General features: G+C 34.0%; 1 protein-coding gene across 3 annotated transcripts in view; it reads right to left on the reverse strand.

The window, feature by feature from the left end:
- Positions 1 to 24,660, reverse strand: part of KAT6A (lysine acetyltransferase 6A) — a 158,951-nt gene that overhangs the window by 37,616 nt on the left and 96,675 nt on the right. For all 3 annotated transcript variants that reach the window (XM_074209018.1, XM_074209016.1, XM_074209017.1), the window contains 3 exons: positions 22,164 to 22,477; positions 18,551 to 18,669; positions 10,375 to 10,490 (listed from right to left, as the gene is read on the reverse strand). In XM_074209018.1, the coding sequence (XP_074065119.1) occupies positions 10,375 to 10,490; positions 18,551 to 18,669; positions 22,164 to 22,477 (549 nt within the window). The remainder of the gene's footprint in view (positions 1 to 10,374; positions 10,491 to 18,550; positions 18,670 to 22,163; positions 22,478 to 24,660) is intronic.

The raw sequence follows: 24,660 nt of genomic DNA on the forward strand, positions 1-24,660 counted from the left end.
GCTGAATATACAACCTATTATCTAACAATAGAAAGGAATAGGTTAGAGTCAGCATGGCACATTGGAAATAAGACTAGACTTGGGAGTCAGAAGACCTGGGTTTGAGCCTAAGGTCTGATAGTAAGCAGTTTTTTACCCTTAAGCAAGTCACTTAACCTTTCTGAAGCTCAGTTACCTCATCTTGAAAATGTGAGAGTTGAATTAAATGATTCCTCAATTGTTTTCCAGCTTGGGTCTATGATGAGAGGGTCAAAATATTTCATTTACATATTCCTAGCTATCATTTGATGTTTACATAACTTTTTCTGTTTTAGAGATTTTAAAAACATTCCTAATTAAGAACGCATGTTTTACAGATCAAGGAATCCCAGAATTTTTGTAGCTGAGAGTGATTTTTAAAGAATCATTTAGCCTACTCTAATTTTAAAGGTGAGTAAACTGAGGCACAAAGAGTGACTTGCCCAAGGCCACACTACTAGTTATCAACAAAGCCAGGACCAGAACCCAGTTTTTCTGACTAAGCCAAGGCCAAAAAAATATATCACCTGGTAGCCAACATTCTGGTAATAAGTCTCTCCAAACTTAGTCTGGTCTTCTGATGACAGATGTGCCATCCATTGTCAGACCCATAATCAAAGTCCTTTCAGGGCTTGAACTCCAGTGGCATGGCCTTTGAGAACTTGGTGTGTCACCTTCATACAAGATGAAACACTGGAATAAGGCTTTAATGGAGTGTAAAAAAAGAATAGACTCCACATATTTTTAATACAGAGTTAGTTTTACTCTACCCTGGACTTTAAAACTCAGGGTTCATCATTTCTTTTCAAAAGAAGAAAATATAATCAATTATTCATTCTAAATTATACTTATAAAACCATCATATAACAAAGTTATACATAATTTAATTAAGATAAAATAGCATACAGAATTTTTTTTTTGTTTTTTAACTGCTACCTCGGATAACATTTTTACCATCTAAGAAAAAAAAAGGACCTGTAACATATATTAGTATTATAAAAATAGTAAAAGGGATCAAGATGGGGACTGGGCTTCTGATTTCACTGGTAAAGGAAAATCCTGAATGAGAATCTATTAATGTAAGTTAATGTTTTCCCTGCAATTTATAGACTAAGAGAGTGAACTGCCTACAGCAGAAGAGATAAGTGACTTGTCCAAGGTCACAGAACCAGGACTTGAAACCCAGGTCTTATTGATAGTAAAAATAATGTAAAAATGTTAAGCATACTCAATAATAAATGTAAATAAATTTCAAGTAGCACATTAGAAAAAGGTTTTTAGTTTAAAGAATATGCTCATTACAATCATCTTTTTAAAAAATTTTAGGTTTTCTAAAGCTTTTATACTTTCTGTGTTCCCAGTACTAATGAATGTACTTTAAAGTAATAAAATCATATTGTTACAAAACAGACATGTTGCTAATTTATAGTAACCTTTTACATATTTGAGGTTTTTTTAAAAAAACTATTCTTGGTCCAGTCTAGCCTTTTGTTATCTTAAGTGATTGCTACTGTTATCATTCTGCCTTAATATTCTCACCATCAATTACTGTTGAGTGCTTTTAGCATTTTAAATAATTTCTCCCTTTCTCCATTAAATTCTATAAGGTATTCAATATTAAAACCTTCAACCTGGCAATTTCTTTTTCTATGAGCCTTAGTTGTAGTCTAACTTTTTTTTTTAAATCAGGCATTTACTTCATGTTTGAAAAGTTGCAATGATTTGGAATTTCTGAGTAAGTGCAATTTATGTTTACTAAGTATCCCTTATTTTAGGCAAGTTAATAGTTTCTAATATTTATACAAATCTTATCAAAATAAAATTTTAAAATAACCTTTCAGGTAACATTGGTAAAGCTATTAAGCTGACACCAAAAAGTTTTTTCTAAGCTATTTTGTTCTATTTTGCTTGTATGCTACCTCAAAATTTACTGTTTAGGTTCAGTGAGAGAGCAGAAAGATAAATAACATATCCCTTCCTTTCTACTAACTTTCCTAACCTTACCTGCTTAAAGAATCCATTCATCAATCTAGGTACCTAAAGTGGGCCAATACATCAAATAAGTGACTGACAAGTATCTTCTAACAGCCAGACTGCCTTGCTGGAGTATGAAATAAGTTTTTCTCAAAAAGGAAGGGTGAAATCTAAAAAGGGAACAATATACTCATGATGGCCATTGAAAGAGATGAAATAATCTTTTATTTTCCCACTCTATCTCTATTCTCCTATAATGAAATTTCAATGTACAATTTTAACTCATCTAATCTTGAAGGTTCAGAAGTAATTCTCAAGAGGTAATTTCTTTCTTCAGTAAAAAATATTGCAACCCAGTGAAAAGCAAATATTTTCCCTACATGACTATTAGAAACTTCAAAAACAACCTTCTTTTGTATTGTATTGTATTTGTGAGGGAAAAATAAACAGAGCAATTGGACCAAACAAGTTGTCTAAATTTTTGGAAAACTAAATCTCAACTTTCATTCTAACTTCAAAATCACAAAGGCATAATAAAATTGACTTCCTAAGGTATGTAACAGATTTTTTATCTTCTTTTAAAAGCTTCAGTAACAACCTAATCCAAAAGTCATTTTTATTATTACTGATCCACAAAATTTTTGTTACCAAAATATTTGGTTCTTAAAATTTATATATATTTTTAAAAACCATAAAAGTTTCTCCCAATCTTGTTCTTTTTACTCTGTTTCTTTTTCTCTGTAGCTCCCATGAACTGCCACACCAAAATTTCAAAAAACAGCACAGTCCAAAGTAAAGAATTTTGATGTCTTACTGGTCTATGATATAATTTGGGGTGGAAAACAATGCATTTAAATTCAGAACCTCTCTCCTGTTCCTGGGTCACATAAATACAATATAATAATCACCTTAGAATGTTGTAAATTATTATTTAATTACTGAATTAATCAGTATAAATTAAAAACATAAACTAGTACAGATAGAAATGGTGCAAAATCTCTACCACTAACAAAAGGAAAGCAGAAAGATAAAAGGGAGGGAGGGAGGGATGGAGGGATGGAGGGATGGAGGAAGGGAGGAAGGGAGGGAAGAAGGGAGATCTAGTACAAATATTTCATTTTACAAATGTGGAAACTGAGACTCAAAGTTCAAAAACTCTGATTTTGGGTCAAACATCTAATTACTAGGTTGTTGGTCTCTAAGTTTCCTCTACACCAAGCTGTCTCTAACCTATTCTTGGTATGACAGAAAGAGTTTAGGAAGGTTAGGTTCTAATCCTGGCTATTCCACTAATTATTTTAGCTGTTCCAAAGTAGAGGAAACAATACCAGTACTCACTTTAAGGTAAGACATAGGGTTACATGTTGAAGCAAACAACCATTTAATCTGATATTGATTTCCCTGAAATGTAACTCTTTCCAACACTAATTTATTAGCCTGTGAATTATTTTAAAATTCCAATTCCTCTAATGTTTTTGCATGTTATTGTGACTGGATATTGTTTTAAAAAGGAACCATTTAAAAAGTCAACATTAAGCCTACAACATTTGGTAATTTAGAAAAAATTTGCTAATTTAGAAAAAAATTACTGAGAATGAGAGGAAAGATGATTGAAGACTCCAGAAATATAGAAGGCATTTTCAAGTCATGGAAAAAGTACTAGATTTGGAGTCAAGGGACCTGAATTCAAATCTTGTCTCTTCTATGAGACCTTGGGCAAGTCACTTAGCTACTCTGGGTCTATATCTCCTCTTCCCTAAAATGAGGGGGTTAGACTAAATGACTCCTAAAGTCCCTTCTAATCTAGACCTATAAATTTAGGATGTTATGAATGGAAAAAAAGTAATAAATCCAATTAACTTTTTCTCAATCCTATCTTTCCAGTTATCTTTCTGAAGCCTTCAACATTGTTGATCATGGTCTCCTCAAGAGTATTCTCTTTGTTTTCAAGATACCACTCTCTACTGGTTCCCCTACCTGACTGCTCCTTTTCTGTCTTCTCTACTGGATCCTTCTCCAGATCACATCTTCCAACTATATATGTGCTTCAGCCAGGTTCCATACTTAGCACTCTTCACTTCTCCCTCTATACAACTTTATTTCATAAATTCATCACTTCCAAATGATTTACCATCTCTGAGCTAATAATTCTCAAACCTACCTATCTTTACCTATCTGCTGACCTCCAAACCCACATCTCAAAATGGATGTCAAGTAGGACATCTCAAATTCAACATGTCCAAAACAGAACTCTATCTTTTCTTCTAAACCCTCCTCTCTCCTTACCTTCTCTATTACATCTTCCCGGTATCTCAGGCTCACAACCTAGGAGTCATTCTCAACTCCTATCTTACACCCACCATTATCCAGTATTTTGCCAAAGTCTATCCATTTAAATTTTACACATCTTTCAAACGCCCCCCACCCCTTTCTCTGATACTTCCCCCATCCTGGTTTCAAGTCTTTATTAATTCAAGTTTGGACTACTGCAAACAGGTTGCTGGTGGATCTGCCTGCCCAAGCCTCTCCCTACTCTAGTCCATCCTCTGTTCTGCCACCTAAAGTGTAGGTCCTAGCATATCACTCCCCTACTCAATAAACTTAAGTGGTTCTTTTATCATTGGATCAAATACAAAATCAACTGTTATTCAAGGACCTTAATAACCTGGTCCCCTTACATTCTTACATTTTATCCCTTTAACATACACTCTTTGATACAGTGAAACTGGCAGCCTGGCTGTTCCATAAAAAGAGACACTTTATCTCTCAGATCAGCATTTTCTCTGACTATCCCTCATACCTGGAATGTTATCCCTTCCTCATCTCTGACTACTGGCTTCCCTGGTTTCCTTTAGGTCCCAGTTAAAATCTCATCTGTAGAATGCCTTTTCAAACCTCTCTTGAAACCAGTACTTTCTCTCTCTTAATTATTTCCCATTTATCTTGTATATAGCTTGTTTGTATAAATATGTCTCCCCCATTTGACTGGAAGTTACCTTCCAGCACTTATCATAGTGCCTGACACATAGAAGTTGCTTAATAAATGTTTATTGACTGTATACTATGGAAACAATGTAAAGACTAACAGACTGCCTTCTGTGGGGGATGGGGGAGGGAAGCGAGATTAGGGGGGTAATTATAAAATTCAAAATAAATAAATGAATAAATTTGATTAAAAAAATGTTTATTGACTAACAAAATTTAAGGATCTTGAATGGTTCCTAAATTCTACAGCAGGGATCAACAAATTAAGACCCAAAGGCCAAATATGATCCAACTCGTAGATCATTTTTTTTAAACAAAACAAAGCTTAATTTAAAAAATGTAAAAAAACTTAGTTCAAGGGCTGCATAAAAACAGAAGACAGGGGTTTGTAGTTTGCCAACGTTTTAGTATAAAGAACTCAAAGGGAGAAAAATCTAAAATCTTAATTAAATAGGCACTATTAGAATTAAAAGAATTAAAAACTGTAGATAAGATATTATATTATATGTATTCTATTCTTAGGTGGGGGTCTGTAAGTTTCATAAGACAGTAACACAAAAAGATAAAAATTGCTGTCCTAGGGAATCAGACTGAGGTTCAAGCTAGAAAGGTAGGGTAGAACTATATTGTGGAAGGGTTTGAATGTCAGGCTAAGAAGTTTAAACTTTATAGGGTAGATAACTGAGATAAATTAAAGGGCTCTGAACAGTCATGATGTGATTAGATTCATGGAGAAAATTGATTAATCTGGCATGAATACAAAAATACTAATATTAGAGAAGAAAAGAAGCATAAAGATGGTGGTTATGAGGCTACTGTAAAAATTCAAGTGGTAGTAATCAGGGCTTAAATTAAAATGGTGCTTGGAGAAACAGGAAAAAATATTGATGCAAGAGATATAGATTTGGATCCAAAAGGACATGAAAGAATGTGGGAGGGGAAAGAAATAAAAGGTCAAAGAATTAAAACATGGGACATTGAGCAACTGGTTCTACTGAGAGAAAGAGTGAATTCAGAAAGAATATGAAATTCTGAAGAAAAGATAAAGGGTTGATTTTTAATAAATTGAGTTTAAGATACCAGTGAAACATAGGACTAGATTTGGGAGTTTCCTACTCAATAGCAACCAGATAGTGCAATGGACAGGAGAAGATGAAATAAGAAGGCCTGAGATCAAATCCTGCTTCAGACACTACTAAGTGACATTAGCTAAGTTACTTAATCTTTCTCAGCCTCAGCTTTTTCATATGTAAAATCAGGGCTAACAATAGCAGCTATCTCTCAAAATTGTTGTGAAGATCAGAAAAGGTAACTTGTGTACTGTGCTCTAAAACTGTAAGTCCAATATAAATGATAACTATTAGAAAAGATATTTCTGAAGGGATGCATGTTTTGCTTATGAATTGTATTGCCCCTGCCTAGCACCATGCCTCAAACAATTTAATTAATTACAAATATTTACTGAATGAACAAAAGAATGGATAAATGAATGAGTTAGAAATTTGGGAGTTATCTGAATGAAGATAGCAATTAAAATCAAGAGAAACCCAGGGAGAGAATACTAAAGAAAATATACTTTAGGAGGGGGAAAAAGGAGTGGGTGGGTATAGGCAGGGAGAGGACACCTCAGTGAAGAACCATCAAAGAAGCAAGAAAAAGAAAAATTAGATAGGCAAGAGGAATACAAGGAGAGTAAAGTGTATCAAAAGTTAAAAGAAGAGACAATATCTAAAAGCAGAGGTGAATTAAAAGCATCAAAAGAAGTGCTGTGACCTCCATTCCTTCTATCCCTTAATTCTTTGCCAGGCCATCATCTGGTACTGGCCATACTCATCTTCATTCCCTACCCTGACCCCTTGGTAAACCAGTTCTACTCTACACTATCCTCTTCTTGTGAGTCCTTTGCCTTCTTTTCCTATTGCTGATCTTGCTCTGCCAAGTTCAAGCCTTGAATTACTCTCACCATCTGCTGCCTTGGCTCCTAATCACATGTTGCTGAATAAAGCTAGGGAAAAAAACCACAAAACTATGCTGAATGGGTTCATTGCATATTTATGTTACATAGGCTCAACTGGATCCTCATTGCAGCAAGGTACTATCCTACTCAACACAATCACTCACAGTTCAAACCTCCTGTGGTTCCTTTTCACCTAGCTTCTCAGTTAAGAACCCTGTCTTTTATTTCGCTGAAAAAACTAAAGTCATTCACTGAGAGGTTCTTCTCCTCTCCTTCTCATCTTGCATCACCCCAGATGCCTTCTGCCACTATTCCCTTTCCTCCTCCTGTGGAGGCAGCCTTTCTCTCCTTGCATTCCCATTCTATCTCGTCTTCACCAGCAAATTACCTTCTCTATCACTGCTATACTCAAAAATCTTCAAACTCTCCTTATGTCTGTTGGTTATTTGTCACCTTCAGATATAGTTAAGTTTCCCATCCTCAAAAACCTCTCAGTTGATCCATTTCTCCCAGTCAGCTATCATCTCATTTCTCTTTCAATTCATAGCTAAATTCCTTGAAAAGACTCCACACCAACAACAGATATCTCTAATCTTTTCCCTGATTCTCATCTTGAAACTGATCTCTTCAAAGTTATACATGATCTCAATTTCTAATCCACATTTTTCTTGAGTTCACATATGTAAAGAACTTTAAAAAATCTTAAAATTCTAAATAAATGCTAGCCCTTATTGTCAATCTTGTTGCGTTCCTGACACTATAAATCACCCTCTAATTGAAAATCTCTAGGTTTTTCAAAACACTGCTCTCTCCCTGCCCCTCCTTGCTATTCTTTGCACTAAACATTCCTTTCATTTCTTGATACTGTGCATTTTCACCAGCTAAACATCTTCATAACTGGTATTTTCTTCCTCTCATCTATGCCTTCCAGCTTCCCTGGCTTTTTCAAGTCAGTTAAAATCCCAAATTCTCCAAGAAGCCTTTCCTGGGCTTCTTTAACATCAGTTCTGTACCTCTGAGCTTATTCTGTACAAATCATACCTATATATAGTTACTTGCATATTATCTCTGCCATTTAATTGTGAATCCCTAAGGGTATGTGATTTTTTACCCTTTTTGTATCTCAGTGATTAAAACAGTGACTGGTGCATAATATAACTTGTCCTTTATTCTAGAAGAGGACCATGACATCAAGAAGGTGATGCTATGACTTGCAAGTCAATTGGATTTAAGTAAGGAAGGGCTGTTGCAAAGTCATTAAGTAGCCTTACTCTCTCCTCTATATAATCATGAGTCCAGTGGCAACAAATAGATCAGGACAAGTGGAGATGGCCCCAGATGAGGCACTTTATAAATATCTGTTCACATTATAAGGACTGAAAAATAGTTATTGAACTTGGTTGTAGAGGGGAATCATTTGATTTGACAGTTTCAGCGTAGTAGTGGGTAAGTAGCTAGATTATAATAAGGAGGTCAAGGGGAAGAAGGGGGAATAAAGTACAGGTATGAACAATGAGGAAGTAAGTAGAGTCATAATTAAAGAGGACTTTTAACAAGTCTGGTAGTGAAAGAGAGGTAAGAGATGGTTTGGTAATTGTTTTGGATAGAAGAGTTGACAGAAAGTTTTTCTAGAATTAGGAAGACCTATCCAAATTTAGATTAGATAGATTTAAAAAAAGTCAATGAAAAAGGTGAAACATGAGAAGATGATTGTAGAAGCAAAGTCCAATTTGTTGTAGAGCAGAAATAAGAGGACCTAAACTTACTAAAACTCTATGTAACTGAAGTAAGTCATACAGAGCTCAGGCTAGGTGAGGTGTTCTATAAAAATATTTTTTCAAAGTACATTTTATCCAGGAATTCAAAGCACTTTTCAAATAATTCACATTAAGCTTCACAACAACCTACAGAAAGGTGTATAAAAAAAGCAAAGAAACTGAAGCATTAACAGTTTACATAATGTAATAAAAAGTAATAATAATGCTACTTCAAATTTATTCCCTAAACTACTCCATTTTCCGCTGCCCTCAAGTTTAATAACTGAACAAATTAATTTTCAGGGAATGGAAAATAGGGGTGGAACAAAAAAAGAAGCTAGAAATCCCAGGTAGTTATCTGGAAATGCAATTTATTCAAGTATAAGTTATAGTTTCTATACCAATGTTTTTCTTTTTTTCAAACAGACTATCAATTTCTGAGAAAGAACAAATCAAAGTACAAAATTTAAACTGGTTAAAATTTCACATTTCAAAAGAAAATTACATCTGAATCAATCTTTCCATTTATAGCTAAATACAAACCAATACATTTCTAGATAATTTAGCTTTAATGATGAAAAAAGGAGCTATATATAAGGAAAGTGTTTCCAATTTGCTTTATTTGTGAGATTTCAAATAATAAATGAGTTTTAGACTGTGCATACAAAAGTACTTAAATACAAACCTAAGATTAAAAAAAAACTGTCAATGAATGTTGCCACCTTCAGATATAGTCAAGTTTCCCATCTTTAAAAACCTCTCAGTTGATCCATTTCTCCCAGTAAGCTATCATCTCATTTCTCTCTTTCAATTCATAGCTAAATTCCTTGAAAAGACTCCACACCAACAACAGATGTCTCTAATCTTTTGATTCTTTCAGTTCTCAGTTTCCTGAACTGGAGACTACGACAAATATTAAGTATACTACTGTGACAAAAGTATTATTCTACATTATGGGGAAGAAACAAAATTTATATCACATGTCCCTGCCCTTGAGGAAGTTAACAGACTAGGCAAAGGAAGAGGAGTAGGAAAAAGAGACATGATACCAACTCTACTATAATGCAAATTACATAATAAATGTATCAGGGATTTATAAAACAAAGTATAATGTAAAATCTGAGAGTCTGACCAATAGGAAATTAAAGAAGACTTCCTAGAGGAGATGGTATATAAGAAGAGATTAAGAGACTAGATAGGAATTTAACAGAAGAGAAGAATTTTCCATGATAGGAATAGGTATAAAATTTTAATCAGTGAGAAAAAACATTGAGGGGATGAGAACACAATTTGAGTTTCCTGGGAAGGAATGTCCAATTTGGCTATGATATAGAATGTTTGCAGGGGTATACTAAGTGATTATGATGGGTTTGAAAGTTTGGCAAAAAAAGTCTGATCTCTCAAGACTACTAGGACCTACCAAAGATTTCTAAACAGTGATGTAGCTATATCTATGTATAAAACTTACTCTGGCAGCAATATACAGGATAGTTTGGGGAGAGGAAAGGGAGATAAGAAGACCTCTAATGAGGCTAACTATAATAATTCAGGCAAAGAATAATAAAGACCTGCTCTAGACCTATGAATGGAGGATCAATACAAGAAAATGTGAGGATGTGAAGTCTACTTCCAAATTTTGTCTATCAATCTAAAAATATGACTCAAAAGTGTCTCACAACATACCTTGAGTATTCTTGTGGATATGGGGAGGAGTACCAGGTATGAATTTCATATTTTCCAAATTCAATGACAGAGGGACAGCGAACTTGTGGATCAGGGGGACCAGTCACTCCAACTTTCTGTGCAGTAAAGAAACACAAAACAGAAGTTAGCCAAATTAAGTATACTGAGACCAGTGTGAAAGAAAGATATGACTTTAGTTGTTACCTTGCTGAAAAGTTGTCATTACCCTTTAAAATAGGTCTCTGGGAAAAAAATTACTTAAGATATTACTTTCACTTTCTATAAAAAGTTCACATATTTAAATATTGGGCAATATTTTCATCAAAGAATTCTATTTCCTGACTTATTCTGAATGCACTACACATTCCAAGAAAAACGATTAGTGTAGGGGATATTAATAAATACAATAAAAAGGCAAATAGACTTGCCAAGATTGCATATACTACCTTCAACATACAAAATGTAAGATTCTACACAGATAAAAAGATAGCTAAGAGAAGGAAGAATGGCTTTCCTCCTTTCTTCAGATGTCTGACATTTAAAAAATAGCATGAAACACAAATATAAAAAACAAATTCTCATAGGCATTATAGTTTTCCTACAATTTACATTTAAACTTGTCAGCCTATCTGACCATTTCATTCAACATGGTTGTCCTATGACATGCACATTTTAGTCATTTTCCTTCCAAGGAATATGCCAAGTAGCAATTTCTTTATAGCTAAATAGCCAAATTCACCCCTGGAGTATCCTATAAAATTTGTCTAGCATCTTTTGTTGATTCTTAACTGTAGTCTTCAATAGATTTAAGGTAATATTCCTCAGTCTAAACAAGTCAAAGACAGGACAATTTTTCAATACCTGATGATTATTGTGAATTCCTGAATACAAATAACAGTCTGGCATAGCTCCAACTATAGAAATGATGAAGAACTACTGAGAATGAGGCAGACTCTGAAGTTAGTAGTTATGTAAAAACTTAATTTTAATGGGGGGGAGAAAACAAACATTGTACAGATTAGGGTCATAATGAAGTTTTTTTGTTGTATGCTAAATCTCCAAAAAAATAACTACTACAAAAGAAAAAAGATTGTTATCCAGTAATTTCAAATTAATAAATTCAACTACCAGAAAAATGCTTCTTCACAATAACACAGTGAAAAGCTCCTACTGGTTTCTGCTATCCTTCCTTTTTATTAAATAATCAAGGGATTTGTCTCAGGTTTCACAGTGGGAAGATAGCCAAATTAAAAAAAATAAAAGTAATTTTGCCTTAGACACCTCTGAACAAAAGACAAGAACCCAATATTAACTGAGCTAAATTATTTAATTTTATAACTCAGTTTATGATATCCACCAAGTGTAAAAATTATAATAAATAGAGTTTAAAATCAAAGGCATAAAAGTTATTTGTCAAAAAAACTCTTAAAAAAGATAAATACCATACACCAAGAATCAAGTATCTCAATTCACAATGTAGTGCCTTATGCTCTATTATCTCAAAGCTCTAAATGACAAAAATAGTAATACACACATGAAAAAATACCAGTACAAGTGAGACCAAAAATGACTTCCTCAAGCAAGGTTCACTAAGAAATCCAAGAAATGAAGACAGACAGACCTGTGGTGATACTGCTTGTTCAAAGAATGCCTTCCCCTCAGCTCCCCGCCTCTCTTGCAGGTGAATGCCCACTGTAGATGTGGAAAGCCAGCTCCAGTACAACTGTTTGCACATCACAACCACCACAGGTCTGCACCAAATGAGCCACTTGCCAAGACCTCACCCTATTTGCACCTGTGCTGAGTTCTTCCTCACTTAGAAATGCTCTTGCACATGCTCCTTTTCTCTTCTCTCCTCCCAAGAGTCACCCTCCCACTCCTTCTATAGCTTCCCCTTACTAATCCCCAATGCCTTATTCCTCACAGTCTCACTCTTCTACGCATTTCCGTATGTTCAGGTGGAGGTTAGCCAAGTTCCATGTTAACAACAGCTACATCTAAACTAAGTTTTAACCCAATCCTTGCCAAGAATATTAATCTGTTATAACAATCTCACGTTATTTTAAAATACTGGCCAAGTTATTTTTCCACACAATATATTATGTTTCTAAGCAGCAGTTACACTTAGTTTCCAATGAAATTTAAAGGGATATTTTCCAAATTTCTACCTCAAGTTCTACTGCTTTAATATCAATATGACTTCATTTTAAGAGTTTTTTAAAATGTCAAAACTATCAAATATTTAGTTATTATTAATGACATTTCTGGATAAGAATAGAGTAAGTCAAGCTAGATTAAAAAGTTAATACTGAATCTATTTCTGGTACTAAACTAAGAAAGTAAAACTTTTATTACATCTGTCAGATTCTGGATGATATTTTACTATTGACAAATTTTATAATCAAAAACCAGAATGGGTTACTAATCTTCTGGGAAAACAATAACTGACAGCCTATCCAATATCATTTTTCCCAATAGCTTCTTTTTCTTATGAAGATGTAAAACATGAAACACTGCTGCCTCCCTCAACAATACTCCAACAGAGCTGCTCCATTAGAGTGCTAGGTGGGAGTGAAGGTGAGGGGATGTCATGAAAAAGGTACTTTCTTATTGCTGTGATTTCAACTGGGAGAATCAAATAGCTATTCTTGGTCATTCCAAATGGAAATCAGGAGGAAAAAGTTACAAAGAACATTCAAGTTACAGAGTTTTAAGTTCTAAGTGTCTAGTTGCACTCTACTGAGACTACTTGAAGAACCACCCTTTATAACACTGCTACTCTAGTACAGTTCCTGTTGAATTTCAAACAATGAGGTTACAAGTGGACTTCAAGAATATAACCCATTCACAAAAAGGGGACAAACCTTTCACAGCAAGATTAATATGAATTTATGTTTAGCATAATTACACATGCAGAGCTTATGCTAGGTTGCTGTCAGGGGAAAGGGGCAGAAAAGGAAGAAGAGAGAAAAATGTAAAACTCAAAACCTTGTAAAAAAATGACTGGTGAAAACTATTTTTGTTATGCTGTTGGAAAAACAAATTAAAAATACATTTTAAAAAAATCCAACCAAGACCCTAACTATCTGCTCCAGGGTTACATATTATCTTGAGAGAAGTGCTGATTAATGTAGATTTCCCAGAATAACACCTTGGAGAAAAATAAATGGAGGAAGATACATCTGCCCAATGGGAAAAACATGTAATGACAGCCAGAAGGAAACAAGTTTATCAAGACTTTTAGGAATAAGATGGTGCTTTGCTCCTTGAAGGTTTGATGCTTGTATTATTAAATAATCAATGAAGTTTGATTATATGCATTACAAAAAGGAGACAACCTAACCGTACTTTCTATTAAAGTTCTCCCTTTCCTGATCTCAGATACATCAGTAATTTCAAACTATGTCTTTTACCCTATCTCTTTCTGATAATCTAGTTTCATAACTTCCATCAACTTTAGCTACCACTAATTAGGCTATGAATGATGGAATGCTACGGACCTTCAAAGAAAATGAGAAGGCTCGCGTGATCTAAGAATGAAGCATAACCAAGAGTACAATATATATAATGACTACAAATAAATATGACACAAATAAAATAAATGCAAATAAAAACAACACAAAACGGCAACTGAATTCAGGACACAGATTCACTGACCAAAACTGATTTCAGCTGTCCAATGGCTTTGAGAAGCCAAATGGGGCATCCTGGACAGAAGAAACTGCTAATACTGATCCAAATTTTGCTTAATATTATTCCCTATCACAGGGGAAAGAAGAAGAAAATGTAGGGAAATTATTGGGAGATAAAATCATACATTTTTTTAAAAGATCTAAAAATTGGGGCAGCTAGGTGGCTCAGTGGGGACAGCTAGTTGGTGCAGTGGATAGAGCACCAGCCCTGGAGTCAGGAGTACCTAAGCTAAAATTCAGCTTCAGACACTTAATAATTACCTAGCTGTGTGGCCTTGGGCAAGTCACTTAACCCCATTGACTTGCAAAAAACCTTAAAAAAAATTGAACTGCCCCTAAATCTTACACAAGGACAGCTAAGTAGCACAGTGCACTGAATGCTGGGCAAGGAGGCAAGAAGACTCATCTTCCTGGATTTAAATGTTCTCAGACACTTACTAGCTGTGTGACCATAGATAGATTAGTCTCTCTTAACACTTTGCCTCATGTGCCTCATAAAATATGATGGAGAAGGAAATGGCAAACTCCACTCCAGAATCTTTGCCAAGAAAATCCTAAATGGGGTCATGAAGAGTTATATGTTTGTCACAAGTCTGCAACAACTTATTCAATAAGAACAATAAATCTCATACGCCATTTTAATTATTCTTTTGTTTTATATTCCTTAGTTCATGAAGCTACCAACTTACTGTGTAAGTCTGTTATTGGAAATGAAATATTTCCACTGAAATAATATACCTGGCAGTGAGGGAGTTGGAAAAAACCTAATAGGCTATGAACTCCTAATACCCCTGAAAGAAAAGAACTATAATTAATATGATTAACCTAACTCATTCTGTGTAACAATATTTCTTTAGGAAAATGTGTTCAGAGTTCTAACTTGAGACTCTAGAAACACATTCATTCATTCATTCACTCAATATTTACCAAGTAGAGGAAGGTAGTATACCAGATAAAAGAACTGTATTTGGAGTCAAGAAGATTTGAGATCAAATATAACTCAGAAACTTAATAGCTGTATGGCTCTGAGCAAGTCACTAAACTTTTGTCCACTTTGGTTTCTTCATCTGTAAAATGGTGATACTAACAGGACCTACCTCACCAGACTGCTATGGGAATCAAATGAGATAATTTTTGTAAGATGCTTAGCCCAGTGCCTAACACATAAGTGCTATATATAACCATTAACTATTAGTAGCTATTATACTGTCCTAGGTCCAGGAAGGGATAGAAAGATGAAGAACAGGGTTCCTAATTTCAATAAGCTTATGCTTTTAACATCAGGAGTTCATCTCTGCTCACCTGCCAAGTAATAAGTGAATGAAGATTTCTAGTTCCCAGCTTTAGTGGTGCTTCCTACATAGCTTTAGTAGGGAATGGGAGGAAACTAGGAATGAATAAAGGCAGAGGGCAGGACTGAGTCTTCTTGATGGTGTGCTCAAATTAGGTATCATACCTGCATCACATCTCCATCATGCAATTTAGCACTCTGTTCCAAATGAACTGTAAGCAGGAAACCTGTCTTTTACTATCTGTGTGTCCCCTACATGAACAAGAACATTACTAAGCTGAGATCTACTGCTGATTAATTTGGGGATTCCCAAAGTAACTTCTTATAAAATGAAACAAAATTTAAATGGCTAATAAATATTTTGTTGAATGAACTAAGCTGATCTTACAGGACAATTTTTATCCTATATTTACTTTGCCTCATTAGTACGGATACTTTCTATCTTCATACCATTAAGATTTCAAAAACATTTCATAACCTAACATCACAACAAAAAAAGTATCATCATTTTGGATTGAGATTTATGAAAATAAATAATAATTACAAGCAAGGTAATCACATTATTTTGATATCTGAGAAGATCTTATATAAAAGATACATTTTATACACACACACACACACACACACACACACACACACACACACACACACAGTAATAACTGTAAGCCCAATTATTTTACAAGACCCACAGCAAAGCACTGTTTCATATATGGATAGACCTTCTATCATCTATCACATGTGGATAGATTAAGATCACCTAATTATCTAAATTTGACATTAGATGGTTACTGACCATAAGCTTAGTAAAATGTTTCATATGTATTTCTATTTATTTTCTGAGAACTAAATACCTGCTATAGGTACATGTGTATATAAAAAATAAGGATAAAAATGTTTTTAAGTTGCTATTTCATTGGACCAGGGGTACTTAATATACTTTTGGTTCAATCATGGGCAATTTTAAAGGTAAAGCCTATGGACCCTTTTCTCAGAATGCTTTTAAATGCACAAAATAAAATACAAAGGATTCTAAAGAAAGAAATTACATTTAAATAGTTTTCAAAATATTAAAAATAAAAACAAAAACAAGCTCATAGATCCAGGTTAAGAATTCCTGTTCTAGACCAGTGATTTCAAACCCCAATGTAAATAGGTGCCAGTAACCTGTTTATAATGATCCCACCAAGACACACATTGACTTGGTTTTAAAATGTAATGTTATCTGGTCTACTATATTTCTAATTATTTTGCTAAATAGTTTCCAATTACATTTTAATCTAGTTCAGGCCCACTTGGGAATCAGCTACATATTTGAGTACTTTGCTAAAAGTAATAAAAATTGGTCAGTTGTCACAGAACCATGTACTTTTTTTTGTTTAAACACCTAACATTAACATCTACTATAGACAATAACATATAATCATATTACATTTCTGAATAATTGATAATTCTGGAAAAAATGAAAGTGTCTGCTCCTTACAGGTTTTTCACTTCTCTTAAATACGTTCTGGGACTGTTAAATACTTTCCTACTTTATTAAATAGAAGATAAGTATAACTTAATAACAACTAAGAAGCAACACCTCACTAATTATGCTATAGATACTTTTCTTTGAGCATCAACAATTGCTTTAGTCTCCTATTGCTCCAACCCAATTTAATTTTAGATAATATTTATATCATGCTATAAAAGTTTGCAAAATACTATAAATACTATAAACACATTATATCTCATATGAATTTCCTACCAAGAATGTAAGGTAGGTAACTTTTATTATTATTTCCTTTTTGTCAGATGAGAAATTGAAGCTTAGAGAGATTTGCCTATGATCATATAGGTAAGTCATTGTTAGAGGTATGTGGGGGTGTGGATGGAGGGTAAAGGGGATAGGTAGAGAGAAAGGAGCTTGTATTTCAAATTCAAGTCTTGCCTGTTCTTGCCTATCTCCAAGTCCAGCATTTTCCCCACTGCCCCAAACTGCCTCATTTTCTTCATTTACACTGACTTCATGGAGAAGCACTGCCATCTTCTGGATTTTAGGATATTACCAATAAACATCACTGAAACTAACTGTGCTTTCACAACTATAATTGGCAGCTTAATTTAATTAAATAAATATTTACAGGCAAAAGCTGTTTCAAGATAATGTAGACAAATTAATTATATATAAGGAACTTTGCTGAGCATTAATTCCAGCTTTTAGAATATGTCAGTGTTGAATATTTGTGTCACAAAGTCTGTTTATATATGTCTGTGCACACATGTACATACACATATATACACATACAAATACATACATACATATACATATATAGTTTTATTTACAAATGTGTTGAATAAACAATGGGAATCTAATGAGATAATTTTTCTCTAAGATACTTATATAAGAAATACACAGTGAATTTTTATATTTTTTTCAAGTATATAAGAAATTATATATGTAGACAATGTGTGCTATTTTTGGTGATCAAAGGGCCAAAAACCACTATGTTTTTACCTCAAATCACAAAATATGCTAATATAGGCTTTAGTATAAAGAATCTTACACACGAATCCATGGAAAACTTTTTCTTACCTTTACATCCCTAATTGATAAAAGAGGAATTAAACTATGCCAGTAAGCACATAAAGAAGAGCTTAAGGCAAGGCACAAGAAAAGAAGGGTACAAAAAAAAACAACCCTTTATGGATACTTTATCATTATTATATGACTAGTTAGTCCTCCTCCCAAACATTAAGTCCTATCTGTTTTCTAAGATGTATATAATGTCGGAGGAAAAGTGTTCTTCCACTTTTAGAATATAAGGAACAAGGGGCGGCTAGGTGGCGCAGTGGATAGAGCACTGGCCTTGGAGTCAGGAGTACCTGAGTTCAAATTCGACCTCGGACACTTAATAATTACCTAGCCGTGTGGCCTTGGGCAAGCCACTTAATCCCATTGCCTTGAAAAATCTAAAAAAAAAGAATATAAGGAACACACATCCTATGTAATTATTATACACACACACACACACACACACACTCCTATGTAGTCATCATAAAAAAACTATCAATAAGGATTAAAAAAATAATATTCAAACCAGTAGACTATAGTATATAAGATAAGCAAACTGAAAATGATAGCTAAATAAACTGTGACCCACTGCTCTAATTCCAATAAAATCAGCTCTATTTCTCATGAAATAGAAATTACCTGCAGTGCTTGTTCCTGGATATCACGAAATAATTCCATATCTTTTTCAGTCAAGACTTCCTGGCTTCCAAAAAGTCGCTCCTCATTTTCCTGTTTTCCATCCCAGCCATCCTGATTGTCTATCAATTAAAGAAAAAAGCTACAGGTTATGAAAAACAATCTGAGGTTCAATACCTATTTCAATACTTTTACAATAGTTGGCCTTAAAAGTAGAAATATATATATATAATATATATATACTATATATAAATATATATTATATACATACATAGTATATATAAATATATAAAAACAATGTTTATATTTTGATTTGACTTAATTTAACTCATTTTAAATTCCATTATATTATGCTACACACAAAGGAAAAAGGAACCTGGGACAAGTAATTTAATTTCACATGGTATAAAAATTATAATTTTATCTCTCTATATATCATTGTCATAAGCTTATACTTCTTATCCCCCAAGTACTAGGGAATAGAGGGGCATATTTTAAGGAGTTCATCAGTCTCATTGCCAATTGCCACTGAATAAAAAGCTTGGATACCTGACTTTATTTTATTTATTGAGAACTTCATAAGAATGCCATATTTTTATCCCAGCAGAAAGGTAGCCTTCATAGAAGCTAGCTCAATCACTTAAGACCCAACAGTCATGAAGTACTTGAAAAATATAAAAATTCACTGTATTATCTAGACACTTTTTGAAACACAAAATCCACAACTTGAGAATCATATCTAATGCTCTGAATAGTATGAGAAATTTATAATAATCCACTAAATGATACATCATGCAAAAAACCCTATGTTACAGCATCTGGGTTTATGTGGATCATTATCTTTTGTATCTGGAGTTGACACTGTTGATGCTATCATTTCCTCTGTGGATAATATGACTGAAAAAAAGCAATTTGTGACAGCTCTTTTCACATCAATTCTAGGTACAGGCTTTCTGTTACTCATTTAAAGCGCAAAGAAAGGTCAAAGACACAATCTTGACAACACTCCTAAGCAGAAAAATAATTAAAATCTGAAACTATCATATGAATTTAATGCCCCCTACTACATGATGCAGCTTCCCACAAGAACATCTTTAATACCACAATAAGTAGAAGCAGACAATCCAAAAAAAAAAAATAAAAAATACAGACCTTCTCTCAACCTCTACAGCCCAGAGAAAATTATGAAGGTATTAAAGCAAATTTCACACTTACTATTGATCTTCAAATATGAATCCATTTTATATGCTTTATATAAAAAAATTATTCCAAAAATACTTTCCATTATGCTGTTCCACAAGGCCTAGAGTTGTAGTAGCCCATACCAAGAATATGGATGAGATCCTTGAGATTCAAAAGAGAAGATGTAGAGAGGGAAAGTAAGAGGACTGAAGTTTAAAGTACATCTTTTTTTTAGGTTTTTGCAAGGCAAACGGGGTTAAGTGGCTTGCCCAAGGCCACACGGCTAGGTAATTATTAAGCATCTGAGACAGAATTTAAACCCAGGTACTCCTGACTCCAGGGCCGGTGCTTTATCCACTACACCACCTAGCCACCCCTAAAGGACATCTTAAAGAATAAACCACTGAGAATCCAAGAATGAATAATCAGACAGGCAAGAAGTAAACCAGGTAATAATGATGTCATGTAAGTGAACCATAGAGTGATGATTCAGTGTTAGGGACATCAAAGAAGGATAAGGACTAAGAAAAAATCCATCATATTTAATGATAAGAAGGTAACTAGTGAATGCAGAGAGAAAAACGTTGAATGCTATCCTAGGCTACATGAATAGGTAGGTATAGAGGGTCCTAAATAGAGGTTTTGGGAAGGGAAGTTTGTGTAGTGAAGAGTTCTGCTATGTACTATCTCCTTAAGTCCACACTTATATTCAATTCTAGTTGTGAAACCTGGGAGAAGAATGTGGACAAGTTGTTACCATTTCAGAGGAGACTAGTAAAAATGAGAAACTAGAAGATTGGAGGGATAATTAGCCTGGAGAAGAGAAGACTCAGGTGAGTTTGGTAACTGTTTTCAAGTCTTTCAAGGCTCACTTGGGAGAAGACCTAAACTCAAAGGGCAGAATTAGGAGCAATATATCTGCAGATATATTGAATGAAAAGAAAAATTCTCAACAGAGCTATCAAAAAATGGAAATGATGTGTCAGAAGTTTGCAGGGACTCTTCTTTCCCCTCCACTGGATATTTTCAAGAAAAGAATGGATGACAATTTTAAATGTTGGGGATAGTTAAGATGGAATTTTTCATCAGGTATAGACTGAACAGAATAACTTCCAATGTTCCTGTCAACTCTGATATTTATGATTCTGTGACTGATCTCCTTGAAGACCACATTCTAGCTGCAAAGGAAGCGAAACACCACAGGAAGTGCTTATATATTTTTGAGTAAATTCTTAGCAAATTTCCCACTTACCTAAAAAAAACTCATTAAAACAAGATGCAGAAAGAGAAATTATAGAGTACTGGAACTAGAAGGGATTTTAGAAATCATCTATCCAGTCCAACTATCTCATTTTATAAATGAAGATATTAAAACAGGTTAAATGACTGCCCAAGATCACAAGGAGTTAGGAAATGAATCAATAACTCATCAGTTATTTTTAAATCAATCAAAATTTTAACTTTTACTCAAATCCAAAATTACAAAACAATCTAAGGTACTTTTCTGTGATTTAAAGTATAAATCAACTTACAATGATAAAATAATGTCTGATAATATTAACAAAAGATAAAAATGAAACCTAAAATACCAAGGAATCCCTTCTGTACTTCAAAAAATCAACTGAAGGATCAAAAAGACAGTGAATACAGTCACCTGTCAACATATATTCAAGAGTGAGGGAACAAAGGTAAGAAATTTTCTAAGCAGTCATGAGAATATGCTTGTCATTCAACTTGCAAACTATCTCAGTCCTCTACTCCTTATTTCCTCTCTATGCAGCTGTTTTCCATATTGCTCAACTAGCATAAATCTCCAGAATTAAGGCAAAGTATAAGCTGAAGCTAACTGTTGAGTTTATCTGAACAATTCATTTAAAAAAGTCTTTTTTTTGCCTGACCTATGTGTTGTAACTGATGATTTCCCAGGCATAAATTTATGGTGTCACTACTGTTCTGTTTTGAAAAAATGGAAAGTTTAATTTGGTAAATAATGTGCTATTTTTATACTGTGGTCCTGTACCAATGAAAAGAACAATGAAATTTTTTAAAATTACAAATAAATTTAAGAAGATTTGAAGTGAAAAATTTATACCCTATTTGATAAATGTAAAACCTAATCTCATCTTTAATTGACTACAGCATTCTACTCATCTCTATACTCTATAAAGGCACACCACAGACCTGGTTCAAATTATCAGCAAGCAAAGTTTCCACTGAAAACTATTTTCTCCTCCCCTCTTCCAGTCTTTCAATCAAACTATTCCTAAAATTTCTCTCTGGTCTTTTTCTGTACTTAAATCTGTATCTTTAACAATTTTTCTTGTCGCCAAAAATGTTTCTTCTATACATAGAGAAATCAAATTTGGATAATTAATATGATTCCAAATTATTGATCTTTAAGAACACTTTTGCTGACAAGTGAGCAAACCCTTACCTGTGGGCCACTCTGAAGTGCTTGATTTCCTGTTGCCCTTTTTCCTGATCCTATATTGCTCAGAGTAGTCCACCACTTCCCCTCGAGCTTTCCGCCCATCAGGGGAGGGGGTAAAGAATTTGGTAAGGCCATCAATGAGCCCTTTGGTTTTCTTATTGAATTTCAGGGGTGTACTACCATCTCTGCAGAAGTCTAAGTCCATTTGCTCCAAATAGCCTTCTTCTGATGAAGATGCTGATTGGCTGGAGAGTGTGATTTTACGTTTCCGACCCCGTCCAGGTCCAGTTCGAACTTTGCTGAAAGGGCCTTTTGATCTAAAGAATTGATCAGGAAAAAAGAAAAAAATCAAAATGCCATCCTGGATGATACAAGTCTTTCTGAGATCTCTGCTTTTTCAAAAATATGATTAGATGATGCTTCTTAAAACATTTCAAGTTCTTATCAATCAACAAGCATTTACTTAGCACTTAATGTGTTCCAGGAACTGTGAGGACACAAATATAAAAGAAACAAATCTACATTGAAGTTTCTCCTACTTCATGGTGAGGGAGTTATATAAAGATATATTTTATATAAATACATATATATATACAAAGATATTAATTATATTAAGATCAGGGTTTCTTAACTTTTTGGTATTATGGACCCCTTTAGAAGTCTAGGAATGCCTGTGGACTCTTTCTTAGAATAATAGTTTGTTTTTACATTCATTGTGGAAGAAAATATCAAATTTCAATTAGCAATTAATGAAAGTCAAGATGCAATTTTTTTCCATGCAGGTTGATAAAAATCAATGCATGGACCTTCTAAGGGATCCATGAACCCCAGGTTAAGAAGCTTTGTAATTAGATGATTCCCTTAAAGTTCCGTTAAGCGAAAAGGTCTATGAGTCTACAGACTCAATTCTAGCTTTATGCAAAAGTATATAAAAGAATTATAGTTATATGCACTCTACCATAGAGAAATTTTGACTTCCATACTCATTCAGTGTTAGTGATTTTTCAGTGACAAAAAATTAAAATATGCCAATGAGCATTTAGCCCAGGTTTCAAAAATCATTGTGTTAAGTACAGAAATATTTTACTATAAAGCACTAATATTTGATATATACATATATATACATATATGTGTGTGTGTGTGTATATATATATATAGATGTGTGTGTATATATATATATATATACACACACACACACTTAGACTGTTGATGCTCACTCATATATCAGATATATTATCTTCATGACACTGTTATATTATTAAGGTAGGACCAAGGCAAAAAACTCTGCAAATCTAAAGTATTTAATCATATTTTCAAGGCTAAAGCACAAGACAAACAATGTAATTCTATGTTCCCTATTCTTGTCTTGCTAGCTACTCTCTTCTCTTTGCCTTTGCTCACAATGGAATGCATGTTAAAATGGTTTCTTTCTTCATCTGTCTACTGAAGTTCATATTTTTCTTTAAGGCCCAAGTTTTTGGTCAGTTCTTTCATGAAACTTATGCTTCAGGAAAAGAAGAGACAATCACAATGGATTTGTAGTCAAGAGTTCTGCCATTTACTACCTGCAAGACTTTGGGCAAGTCTTTTTCCCTCTGTAGGTCTTAATTTCTTCATCTATAAATTGAGGGAATTGGTCTACTTGATATCCAATGTCCCTCTTTGGATATCATAGAATTCTATAATTTCAATATCCTATAGATAACAAAATACTAAAGCAAAGATTCAATCTCTAACTCCTAGTCAATTAACTTAGGTCCCAATGTTTACAGTAGTCTGGATCCCTGCTTACTGAGGATAAAATATCCAATAATGTTGATATCAAGGAACCCTGGAAAGAATAATGTCAGGGATGGGAGTGCAGCAAGTAGGCAGCTGGAGAATGGCACAAAGAAGAAAATGTGAAACAATAGAATGGGGCTTTATTTCTGCTTTTACTGGTATAAGAAACTCTCAATAAGAAAACTCTCTACGAAAATAAATCAATCCTTCATTAAAATGTTGGAGAATCTCCTTGGGCCCTGAGAAGTTAAGGGAATTGGCCAGAATCACAAGGTCAATATGCGTCAGAGGTCTTCTGTGAACCCAGGTCTTCATGACTCAGAGGCAAGTTCCCCACCTCACTACATCATGTTGAATGGAATTGTCAAGGGGCTAGCTAATGAGCAAGTGGTAGAGCACTGGGCTATATTTCAGATACAGATTACTAGATTTGGCAAAACATTTGGCAAAGCCACTCGTGCTTTTCCTATGAAGAAGATGGAAAAGAAACAGATTAAATGATAGTACCGTTAAGTGGATTTGGAATTAAATGGCCAACCCCCAAAAATAATCTCTAATGAAATTAATCTGAAAGTCTCTAGTAGAATGTCCCAGTGATTTTTGTTTGATCTGTTTACTCTTCTCAAAGTGATTTTTTTTATCTCATTCACTGCAATTGCTCCAAACCTTGTATACCACACTCCACACCCTAACCCCAAACCTCAGAGCCTCATCTTTT

Source organism: Macrotis lagotis, chromosome 1 (genome assembly GCF_037893015.1).
Source record: "Macrotis lagotis isolate mMagLag1 chromosome 1, bilby.v1.9.chrom.fasta, whole genome shotgun sequence".
NCBI classification, from domain to species: domain Eukaryota; kingdom Metazoa; phylum Chordata; class Mammalia; order Peramelemorphia; family Peramelidae; genus Macrotis; species Macrotis lagotis.